The sequence below is a fragment of the Aulostomus chinensis genome, chromosome 24 (assembly GCF_037954235.1).
Source record: "Aulostomus chinensis isolate RoL2024-O1b breed Wild chromosome 24, RoL_Achi_v1.0, whole genome shotgun sequence".
Taxonomy (NCBI): Eukaryota; Metazoa; Chordata; class Actinopteri; order Syngnathiformes; family Aulostomidae; genus Aulostomus; species Aulostomus chinensis.
In genome coordinates, this window is record NC_141343.1 from 13,176,606 (window position 1) to 13,189,049 (window position 12,444).

Below are 12,444 nucleotides of genomic sequence, written 5' to 3' on the forward strand. Positions count from 1 at the left end.
TGGTACTCCAGCTTCCTCCACAGTCCAAAGACATCAAGAGGGGACCAGGTTAATGCAGACTCTAAACTGACCGTAGGCGTGGCTGGGAGAGACAATGGTTGTCTGTCTCTATGTGTTGGCCCTGCCATGGACTGGTGACCTGTCCAGGAGGAACCCCGCCTCTCACCTGAAGGCTGCTGGGATAGGCTCCACCCCCCACCCCACCCCATGACCCTTAACAGGATAGGAGGTAGAAAATGGATGGATGGATTAAAACATTCAATATATGCAGTTCTCCAAAGAACCTTCCTCAGTTCCATTCCTAGAGCAAACAAATCTAGTTTGGAAGTTTCACTCCACTAGTTAACTTTGTCATGAAGTATTATTGTCTTGATTTTTCATCTTTAGCTCTAGCTTTAGTTCCAGGTGACCTTTAACCGCATCATAGAACCATTTCATCTTTCTTTATTCCCTCATTGTCTCCACGATTCACGCCAGCAAATGGCAAAACGGACCACTTTGACTCACGTTAAAGAGAGCGATGTAGTTGTTGATGAGGTCATGGACGACGCTGATCTCCTGCGGGGTCTGGCCCTGAGTCTGGAACAGACAGGAAGAGAAAACAGAGGCCAGTTTCTCACTTGGCATCTGGTTGAGGTGGGAACACTGTTGGATCCTGTGGTGCAGGAACAGAGACAGACGTGTGTTAAGAGCCATTTGTTCCTGCACACGATCTAAAGCATTCAAAGCAGACAACACAAAATAGTACCCATCTCCCCATCAATAGCACTCTGACGCCTACTGTGCACACACAGATACAAACAAAGAAATGCGAGGTCTCAGTCCAATTAAGGCGTCTGTAAACAACCTATCATTAACATAATGCAGGTATTTCACAACTATTCACCACAGGCTTTTGAGGGACTGTGAGCATCGGTGACATCAAGACAGGAAAAGCGTTTGTACAAAACTGAAGGGTTTCCAATGTGAGGTAGCTGGAGGACGCTATCAGAGCAGTACAACGAGCTTTAGTCTCTGGCTTTGTGTGTGTGCGCACGTGTGTGTGTGTTATTGAATCATTACAAACAGCGGGAGCTGAATTACTTCTCAAATCAAAAGTAAAACATCCAGAATTGAGAATAGAACAGATGAATTAAGAGATATTCTAGGAGGAAAAACAAAAAGACCCAGAACTCCCGGGGTATGTCAGAACTAGCGCAACGATGCTAACGTTTTCATTTTACAGTAAATTTATTGATTCATGTAACACAATATAGAGCACAAATTAAAACCAACACAATTATATCAACCAGCAACCTCAAAATAAACCGTGTACTCTTCAGATCCACCGCAGAAAAAGTAACTAAAAAATATACATTTTAAAGAATAAAAGCAAAAAAATCTAAATTTTGAGCCCCCATTTTTTTTGCACACTTTCGACGCAAAAAAAATAACAAAACTGGGAGATAAACAGAAGAAACTTCTTTCTAATTACTAAAATAATTACTTCATGTGGAATGTACTGCATATTCCAACAAGAGGGTGAAGAAAAGTTATTGCTGCGTATTTGTTAGACTGACATAAAATGGCCGGCTAATGAAGCAAATGCCAGGATAGCTAATAACTAATTACTACGTACTAAGTAAAGCCAGCGATACAAGAAATGACAGGAACTGGAACAAGCACTGTGTGTGTGTGTGTGTGTGTGTGTGTGTGTGTGTACCTGAAAAGATGTTGGAGGAGAGCATTTAGGGTCGACCTGTTTGTCTTTGGCAAACTCTCGATGAAAGTGGAATACTTTTTCACTCTCTGGCTCTCGTCCTTCTCATCTACGAAACCACAGAAATACCTGGAATTTGAGGCTAAAAGTACTGTTGTTCTTAAAGTTGGAGTACATAATTAAGCCTTGAGTAGCTGTCACTGTGTCTCCTATTAGCGTTTACCGAGGGTTTAATTGTTAATTAAGGTCACATAATGCATCATTACATGGTTATTTAGCACTGTGATGCACTTATGAAGTGTGTCTTATGGAATACGTGTCAGAAGGGGTTATAGAGAAATGAATAAAAGGCGAGTTAAAACAAAGTAACGCTTGTATAACGCGCTCAATTACCTGTTGTGCATAAGTAGGTTCATAAAACAGCATTAACAAAAAAAAAAGAATCAAAATGTAAATTTCAACATTAATTGCTGTATTTAATGCATATTATGTGTTAATTAACCATTCGTAATGGCTTGTTGCTGAGTTAACGTACGATCTTTGTAAGCTGAACAATGGTAAAAACTAAAAAAAACACTAATGATTGAAAGTCATGGTGGTTGAATGTTTATCAATAGATAGTTAATGATTATTACCACATTAATTAATGTTAATGAATGCACTGTTATTGTAAAATGCTGCAGCCTGTTTATTGTTAGTGTTATGTCATGGCAGCACTTCCACCAGTCACATCACGTACCCAGTACTGACACCCAGTATGGGTAGAGCTCCTTGGTCAGCAGTGCATCTTCAGCCTGGGATAAGAAGCTCATCAGGGTGCCCGTCACATCTTCCAGGCGGTGCTCCTTCTTTCTCAGCTTGACGTTACGGGCATCGTTAGTGAACTCCTCCAAGAGGAGGGACACTCGAGAAGGATCGCCAGGCCGTTGGTAGACCCCCTCCTGGCACAAACCTAGGCGCGATAGTAGTGACAATGTATTTTTGCAAGCCAACCTGGAGGTTAGCATCATCGTGGGTTCCCTGGACCAGAGACTAGTGGGATTTTACATTTCATTTGTTACTGCAGAATATTTGTCGAATTAACGTCCGAAACCGAAATGTTTTGTTGAGCAGGATGATCATCACAAATGACCTCTTTTGTGATATTTTAAGTTTGAATGCAATTGATTGAAATACAAAGCTCACAATAGGTTCACCTTTGTTAACACAAGCTAACAAATTACAAGATGACGAGGCATATCTTCAACATCACCACAACTAGCATGTTTTGCTTTTGGCATTATGACGTTTATTGTTTCCTTTAGCCCCTCGTTAGCCACCATCCTTTTTTTAAGACGTGTAAAGGCTCTGAAATGCAGGAGTCTGAGGGAGGAGGGAATGGGATGTTGAACAATGGGTTAAAATACTCATTCCTCGGACAAGGACTGAACTTCATCCCTGGCGACTGGCCAAATCGTTACCACTGCAGTTGTTTTACCATAGCAGACTGACAGTTTTGGGACTTTTACCCATATGAACATTGACTGGTCCCTCATCAAGTAGAGTCTGTGTCCGTCTTTATTGATGGTGGCATTGGGAGCCACTAACTGAAGGAGCATTTCCTAGAAATACATCCTGCACACACCACTGTTTGAATGTACCATGCAATTTTTGTTGAAAAAGGGAACAAGACATAAACTTTGGGGGAACCTGCAGTATCTGCACTAAAAAGTTTAGTTTTGTTTTTAATAATACCCCCCCCCCCCACACACACACACACACACACACACACACACACACACAAAAAGAGTTCTGGGATAAAGTCACAACATTATGCTGGACAATATTCGAAAGCATGACATTCTCATCACGACACAGCACACTGGATGAATCATCTACTCAAGGGAAAATAAATGAAAATGGTTTATCCTGAAATGATTTTGTCAAAACTTTCTCCACCTACATACATCGTTACTCACCGTACTGGGTGACAAAAGCAATGCAGCTGTCGATTATGATCGGGACGCCATTTTTAGTCAGCTGCTGGTCGCTGAGCGCATTCCCATCAGTGCCGGCCGCCAGCGTGATGGCCGAATGCCACAGCGTGAAGTCTGTCATGGTAAAGCCGTGGATGTAAACTGTTCTAGATCAAAAAAGAGAGAGTAATTATTAATGAAGCACGGTGTGATATAATTTCCAATAAGCTGACAGTATTTGAAAAAGCAAAGCTGAGACATAAAGTAAACAAGATCCAAAGGCACTTCCACACATCTATAAACAACTTCCCAGGAGGTTTAATTCAAAATATGCAAACTAACGCACAAAGTCTTCTTGGTTTACTCAAAAACTAAAAGTGTTTGTGAGGGGCGGTGAGGTGCCGTCTCACCTCTGCTCTCTAACCGAGGCAGGCAGTCTACTGAAGCCTTAATTACCTTGGATTGTTACAGTGGTGCGTTCAAAGTGCACTCGGACTAACAAGGCAGAATCAAAGCTAACAGCTCTGAATAATGCATGGTGTTGCTGTACCACAAATATATTACCAATTAGCACACCTTTTTTTTTTTTTTTTTTCAGAGAATAGCAGACGTACCTTCCACTCTCCACCATCAGCAGGACTTGGATCTTGTCCTCGCCCTCAGTATGAGTCGTGACAGCTGGGGGGGGGGGGGGGGGGGGGGCGTTGGGGGGTGGTAAAAGGTAGAAAATAGTTGGAAAATGCAGCTTGGAGAACATTCAAAGAGCAGCCTGCTTGTACAAAGTGTTGCATTTAGTTTTGGCATGTACACTTGTTCCATGTCTGTCAAAAATACAAGCACCTAGAAGCCACGAACAGTCATTGCATTCATTACCCGTAGCAGGAAGGCTTTCTTTTATGTAGACATGAAGATTTCAAGTCAATCGTGGTGCTTATTACATTGCACAACACACATTCATGCCTGAGATGTGTTCAAACTTGCTAAGAAGGCACTTATGCCAACTGCATAGCATCTCCTTGTTGTAATGGGCAATGTTAGATTCTTTTTCCGTCATTCTCCCACTGAAAAGTAAGGGAAGTGGGGCATAAACGCCGGTGTCAATGGTGATCAAGCTTTACACAAAGTCAGTCCTAATGCGACCGAATAGTTTGTATTTCACATGCTGCAAGAAAATCAGCCTTTCTTCACTTTTCATCTGTATAAATCGATGTTTTGAAATAGAAATAAACTGCCGTGGGTTCAAACAGCTGCTTGGATCACGGCGGCGATCAAAGACGACAGAAAAAGTACAAAGAGGATGCAAGACACTGTAGTGACAAATCTAGCAACAAGACACTTTTGTTGTCAAGTTGTGCTCCAATACTGGATCATACCATAACAGAAACAAACAAACCAAAAAGGCATGGACATAACCTAAATAAGCACTTGCTTCTTCAGGAATTGATGGTCCCTAGTCAACCTATTTAACAGGAGTAGGTCTGAATTTGGGCGGCACGGTGGTGCAGTGGTCAGCACTGTGGCCTCACAGCAAGAAGGTTCAGGGTTCGAGCCCCGGCTCCATCACAGGGTCTTTCTGTATGGAGTCTGCATGTTCTCCCTGTTCCTGTGTGGGTTCTCTCTGGTACTCCAGCTTCCTCCCACCGTCCAAAGACATCAAGAGGGGACCAGGTTAATGCAGACTCTAAACTGACCGTAGGCGTGGCTGGGAGAGCCAATGGTTGTCTGTCTATATGTGTTGGCCCTGTGATGGACTGGTGACCCGTCCAGGGTGAACCCCGCCTCTCACCCAAGGGTGCAGCCCTTAACGGGATAAGTGGGCTAAAATGGAGGGATGGAGGTCTGAAGTTGCCTTCACCACGGTATTCTGATCAAATGAGTACCTCCAAAAAACTTCCCATGGATTGTGCATCAACACACACAACAAGTGAATTTGGATTGAAGTCCCAGAAATGCTGTTTGTGGACAGGATTTCTATTTCCTTTGCAGTATATTGTCAATGGCTAATTCCATAATAAACACAAAATAACAACTATTTATATTTCCTCTATCTGATACTACCACAAACTGCGTATCCTCTCCATTTAATTGAAATCAATGTTGGCACAAACCTTGAGTGTGAAATAATTCTGGTAAAAATATTACAGCTTTTTGGTCTATCAACTCATTTCCTTTGTTGAACTAAAACAGCTAAAACAATTAATCCCCACACGTCTCTGCTAACAAATTGCCTCTGCTTTTATTTCCTTTTGGCAGATTTTCAAGGCCAAGTATTTCATTCTGATTCCAACAACAAGGAGAAGAAAAGAGGGAACTTCAGAGATTGATACTGACTTGAGAGAGGTTTATTAGCGCTGTTATCAGGTAAATGCAAAACACTTGTCATTGTTGTTTGAACAAGCATGAAGCAATCTTCTTTTGTCCATCTTACATCGCAGCAGGAAATTTGTATTACTTAATATGTTTGTGTGATAAGAAAATAAGCCTACGGCCTCGTTTCGCCGGGGCACCTTGTGGAAAAGATTTCTTTGCTTTTGACTTCTGAAAATTTGGGATTTAGGGTTCACATTTGCAGTGGGGGTATTAAGGGGTAGATTTACTAAGAATTTGCAGTTAACGTGGCACTAAAAGCCAAATATTTCCTGAAGATCTGCTCAAATGTCTCATGTTATTTATGTTTTAAAGTGCACCTTTTAGAAGGAAATCGAGCTTTGTACAAAGTCGCCGTTATGGCTGATTGATCACAATACACATACTTCTCTGTCTTGTACTGGTGTATATATATACACTATCAACGGAAAGTTCCATTTAGATGAAAGATCCAGGCAGTATTTGTGTGTCACATTATATGAAATACAAAGAAACCTTTGTGAGAGATCCGCACTGAATTGGACATTGAACCAACCAAAAAATAAACCTGTCCATGCTTCTGACAGGTGAACTGGGTTTCTAAATAACTCTTGCAAGGTTTCAGAAATGTTGCTTCTTCTTTCTTACATACTGACAGACTGTGATCCACGTCCTCTTTTCATCCCGTTGCACCGGTGGAAGCCAAAGGCCGATGTGTTTGAGTTGTCAATACAACACATTCTCATTAACCTGATTGCTCAGGAATGCCTTCAAAGGAATTTCTTCAACTTTGGTTCAAATGGATGGAGTGAAAACATTTTGTTGGCCAAAAGCAAACAACTTGGAAGTTCACCAAAGTTGTCACGAATGTCCACTGGGACTTGAGGATGAACCGTAAAGATTTTGGTGGTTGAAGTCCATATTTAGTGTCACCTCCATGAAACCTGTCTCTGGAACGGACAAGCAAAGTTCTTTTAGAACTTGAGGATAAAATGCCGCTCTGGGTAGCACTGCAGTCTGCTACATGCTCCCGTATTTTCAGCGGTGAAATGTAGTGTGGGGGAGCATCAAGCTCTTCCCCCCAGTTCACCTCCAATCAGGCATCCTGACCAACCATATAAGGCCTAGTAGAGCAACCAGAACACGTCCCCTCATCTGTACGCACAGCCAAGCCCAAGGTGGCGCAGGGAACCCCTGTGCTGGCAGGCAATAGACCACTGCACTACCTGGGTGCCGTCTGAAGACTTAACTGGAGATGCAAAAAAAGATTAAATGCATCGTATTTGATCTTTTTATTTTACCTTTTATCTTTTACATCTGCTTCTTTACTCCCTTCTTCACAACACGATCCATTTTCACATCTCATTTCATCTTCTCCTGCTCCTCATTGTATTTTTCTTCTCTCCTTTCTTGCGTTCCTCACTCGCCTCATCGTCTCTCCTCCTCCTTGTCCTGTTTCCTCTTGTTTCCTCCACCTCTCTCTCTCTCTCCCTCTCTCTCAGCCTCTACCTGAGTAAAAGTCGTCTGCTGGCTCGCTGTGCTGTGATTTCCTTTTTTCACAGGCCCACTGAGCCTGCACAACCAACGTGATTTGCTGTGCTCGCCACAGTCAGAGAGAGAGGGGAAATGACACAAAGTTGAAGTTATTTTAGAAACCTAAGAGATTCGGGGCTTTTGAGAACTCCACTCTTGCTTGAAGTATTTACAGTGCAGCTGCAGACTATTACAGTCGGGAAATATTTGTGTATATTGGATCACTGTTGATACTAAATTCCAGCTGAATACGGAGCAAGCGTTTGCTGTAATCTTAAAATAAGAAAAAAATCAAATTTTGCTTTTGAAAGGAACCTCAGTATTGACCCGGTGAAGTTGGACTACTAAATATGCTGGACTGCAGTCTTATGCTGATGCCTATCATCATTTTTTAGATGATTGAGCAGAGCAATGGGATTAACACCCCACCACCACCAACCATTTATCTTCTGCCTTAAGAGAACTCCACTGAGGAAATTGCAGTGAAAGAGTTCAAAGTTATTGTGCTTATCTTGTTTGAAAACCTTTCATTTCAGAATGTTCTGGGTGGGAAGGCTGATTTGTGCGCTGTGACAGGTTAATGATTATCCAACTGCATCTGTCATTTCCGCCTCATTTTACTTTTGGCGCGTCAGACATCTTGACACGAGGCATCACAAAGAGATCAATCCTCTCTCAAGCACACAACTGAGCCCGCAGGAAGCCGGTTTTAGATGTAGCACACTTCTGTGATATGCTTTTTTGAATATATACATTTTTAGGGCTTTTTCAGAGATGACTTCCCCTTAGCGCTCTCTCTCTCTCTCTCTCTCTCTCTCCCTCTGTCTGTCTGCTCTGCCTCCCTCTGAATGAGGATAACATTTAATATGAATCATGCATCTTTTCTCTGGTTCCAACTTTCCACTTCGAAAATGGCAGTTCATAATGAAATTAAAAGAAACTATTCTGTTATTGATGGTCATAGTTACAGCAAAGATGTGGCATGCTAGCAGGGAGCGCTTGCCCCTTTTGGTTTCCCTGAAAACAAACCACACATTGGCTCACGTTTATCCACAACACACATGTCTGAACCGGCGGTGAACTCCTGGGTGTTTTGGTGACGTGGCTGCGCAAACTGCAGCTAGCATGCCTAGCACTTCCCTTGCTTGCTGAGCCTTGCTGCCTGTCGAATGTCTGAACCCAGGTGGTCGTTGCTCACGGTCCACCACCAAGAAAAGCCACGATCAAGTAGGATTGTGTCTCTGTTGTAGTTACATATGAGATGCTGCAGAGATATCATGGCATACCCTGGCACTCGCCAGCAGCCATGAAAGGCTAGCTTTCACAGTCCACAGCAGTTTCACATGATGCCATCGAATCGTTGGAAGATTAAAGTCGCCACATCAAACACCAAAGACACATATGTTCTTGCCTAAAAGATTCTTAAAGTATACATGAACAGCAGTCGTGCAACATCCTGTACATGAACTTATTCTTCGGCCAAACTTAAACAAGTAAATGTTGGGTGGTCTGAGCTCAAATTGAAGAATCTCAGTCGACGTGGGGGTTTCCCGCCTGAGGTTTTGAATCATTAGTCTCAAGGAGCAGCACACTCAATAGCTCTTTAAAAAAGGAAAAAAAAGTTAGAAAGAGAAATACTGAAAAAGCGATAAAAATTGATTTTGAAGGATGAGGACAGTGGGAAAAAAAGTAGGGATAAAAAGGACAAATGACTAACAAAGCAATCAAGGATAAAAACGAGTAAAAGCCTTCAATTTATTGTAAGAAAATCCTCTTGAGAAGTGAAAATGATCTGAAAGCCCGAGGTCAAATAACCAAGAACAGACGGCATCACACTTGTAGTGACGCAGTTTGATGTGCTGCATATTTGAAGCATGTAGTGATTTTAATTGAAACGTGTATTTATTTAATCCCTCGCTGCTACCCAGGGGCATCTTTCACGAGGTGGTGTCACTGTAGAGAAAATAACAGTTAATCCCATGTCACAGGCTGTGATTCCTAAATGGATCCTTTCAATGCGCCACAATCTACCATCCCCCCGACAAAACACAGTCCCTCCTGGCACTAACTGCTCCCTGGCTGTGACAAATATGGTTGGAGAAAGCCGGGAATAAAAATGAGCGCCGGTGCTGTTCCCCCTCCCGCCCCAGGTGAGAAGTCAGGGCGGCACTTTGCACAATTAGATTCATGTCGAGCTGTAAATGGATTAAAAAGATCAATTGATTTCCGCTCATCTTTTTTTGTTCACACATCACACAGGCTCAATCAATTGAAATATCCGAAAATCTTTATTATCTGCCAAGAATATGTGAACTCATGAGCCTTCAAACCCCTCACCCAAATGGCAGCTTCTCTCTGCTGACTGTGCTAGAAAAATAACTCCTTGTTGCCAGTTTCAAGGAGACGTAGGCAAGATTTACGCCGCTGAACCGTGGTTACACAACAGACAGTGAAGAATCCAGAGTTGTGGAATGACAAAGCAAGCAACTGCCATATTTGAACACTTGGGGGAACCTGAACAGTCTACAAAGCCCGTCAACAATTACCTGATCATAATATGTTTCCATTTCCTCCCGTTCTCGCAAATTCCGACAACTGTTTTCATCAAGAAAATGTATCATGACAACAAGACGGTGGTTTGGTAAAGAGGGAGCAGGGGAGGGCCCTCAGACGCTTGCTTTAAGGGGGACTGGATCTGAGGGTAGAGGAGGTCTGTTGGTTAGTCTGGGGTCAGGGTATCAAGGGAATTGTTGATGCTGGTTTGTTTCGGGTTGGTCCTCGACCTTTAGTGGTGGTAGGCAAACTGACGTGGGTAGAGTCTGAAAGGGTTTTTGATGCGGGTCAAGACTTGATGCAACAGAATTGGTTGGGTTGATGGACAAGGTCTAGAGGCAAGTGGGAATTCTAGACTGGGACCATGAAATGTTTGGTGGAACAGTGTAGTTCTGGTTGTACCCGTAGGCCTTGCAGTTCCCAAAGTAGAGCGCAGCAAAAGAGGTTCTTCCCAGCTGTGGGACCGAACTGATGTTGTTCTGATGGCCTCGGTTCAAAAGTTAAAATAAGATAGCACAACTTTTATGTTGATATGAGAGCCCCGAGTGGCTAAATGTGCTGCTGAGCCAGGTTTTCATAAACATCAGCAAATTGTAAAAAGCCAGAAATTTTAGCAGAGTCATCAGAGAGTCACTGCTGTTGACCACTTACACTCTTTAACCATAAGCGGATTAGGTCATTTTGGTCTGTGGGGTTATAAAGATCTAATTTATTGCCTATTAAAAGCTCCACTTAAGATGTTTGGCAAGGGAGTATTTGCCAACCTTACTGGTGGCAATTTGGGAAAAAGCTGTAGTGAATGTATGAACACAAAAAATAAGTTGAGTCAGAGAAAACAGCCGTGATGATGTGAAAGGAGTTATAAAGGCGTTAGGAAGCAGGGTTCCTGGCTGGGGGGGGGGGGGAGGGGGGGGGCTGAAAGAGGTATGACCAGGCAGACGGGGTTCAATGACATGATTTTCATTTTTGGAAATGTAGTTTCTTAACTTGTCAAACACAGGAAACTGAAGATCTGGCTCTTTTAATTTTATTTGTTTATCATTCTCTGAATTAATCTCATGTTGGCCTCCCAGATTTCATATATGATCCCCGTTCACTGTGTGTGATGATGTCATGCTGTATGTTTCCATTGAATATTTAGCGTTTGTCAAAACTGACATGCAAATTGATGCTCGTAATTCGCCGTAAAATTTCCTCTGTTTCAAAATGCAAACCATGGTGACGTTCCGTGGCTAAGTGAAATGTTAGCAAGCTAGTTAGCTGGCTAGTTAGCAAGCAAGTTAGCTTGCTTGAATGGAGGTCAACCCCTTTAAAAATTGATGCCTCTTCACTGTGTGTATTAACGGACTTTCAATTTACAGTGAAACAGCAAAATTTTAAAACAATTTTTTTTTTTTTTCCGGTAGCACTTGATGTGGATGTGAAGTAAATGCTGCTTTTGCGTTAAATTTTTGGTTTAAAAAAAAAAGAAGAAAAAAAAGAGAGATTTAAATTGTTGCTCGTGACCAACAGTGACATTTTGTTTAACTGTGGAAATGTGCTGGAGGGCTGTGAATGTGAAATGTTAGCAGGCTATTTACAGAGCTAGCTGACTAGCTTTAAAGAGGTTGTGCCCCTTAAAAAATGTTGCCTCTTTAACACGTGCGTTGATGTTCAATTCAGGATGGACTTAGCAACAAATAGAAAAAAAAAGTTTTAAATACAGAAATGCTTTTTTTTTTTTTTTTTACTATTTCTGAACGCAGACAATGGGTTTTTCCAGGTCTATGAATGTGTAATGCAAGCCAGTTAGCAAACCAGTGCTTTTAAAAAGGATACTGAGAAAATAGCTACACGTTTGACTTATTTCCCCCTTTCTTTGCCCTTATTAGCACGGTTGCACAGTAACAGAGTGTCAGTTGTGGCATGGGAAATTAACGTGTGCACCAGTCAGCACCCGTGTCATTGTGATTACTCTGAACTCCAGAAGGGAGAAACAGAAGTCACATACTATACCTTTTAAGTGACAGCTTTACTGCTGGGCGCTGAGAAATATGGAGACCAAGAACAAGGCCAATTTTGCCTCTGGATCACAATCTTACTGAGCTCCTGTAGTTGTTTGAGGTGCAAGACTTCCTCCTCTCCCTCCTCTTCTCCGGAGCTGAAGTGCAGGACAGAACCTTCCAGCATGAACCAGCCTGTCCTCCAGTGGTACAGGTCGTGGCCTTCTTTGTACAGGAGTCTGCCAATCAGCTCGCTGTCCCTCTGCACTAGCGCCTCCACTTTGGCGGGGACGAAGCACTGCGAGTCAAAGAAAGCTTTTTAAATGTGCAAACTTTGGTACATCACCTCCAAGTACACACACACACACAAAATATC

General features: G+C 42.5%; 1 protein-coding gene and 1 long non-coding RNA gene across 6 annotated transcripts in view; one reads left to right on the forward strand and one right to left on the reverse strand.

Annotated features, from left to right (window-relative positions):
• The window catches only part of arap2 (ArfGAP with RhoGAP domain, ankyrin repeat and PH domain 2), a 127,192-nt gene that overhangs the window by 22,839 nt on the left and 91,909 nt on the right, over window positions 1-12,444 (reverse strand). For all 5 annotated transcript variants that reach the window (XM_086197873.1, XM_086197869.1, XM_086197870.1 and 2 more), the window contains 6 exons: window positions 12,168-12,366; window positions 4,269-4,332; window positions 3,658-3,821; window positions 2,439-2,651; window positions 1,703-1,808; window positions 508-655 (listed from right to left, as the gene is read on the reverse strand). In XM_086197873.1, the coding sequence (XP_086053999.1) occupies window positions 508-655; window positions 1,703-1,808; window positions 2,439-2,651; window positions 3,658-3,821; window positions 4,269-4,332; window positions 12,168-12,366 (894 nt within the window). The remainder of the gene's footprint in view (window positions 1-507; window positions 656-1,702; window positions 1,809-2,438; window positions 2,652-3,657; window positions 3,822-4,268; window positions 4,333-12,167; window positions 12,367-12,444) is intronic.
• LOC147238767 (uncharacterized) overlaps window positions 5,920-12,444 on the forward strand; it is a 71,336-nt gene continuing 64,811 nt past the window's right edge. The window contains exon 1 of the long non-coding RNA XR_015111869.1: window positions 5,920-6,015. This is a non-coding gene — a long non-coding RNA (uncharacterized LOC147238767). The remainder of the gene's footprint in view (window positions 6,016-12,444) is intronic.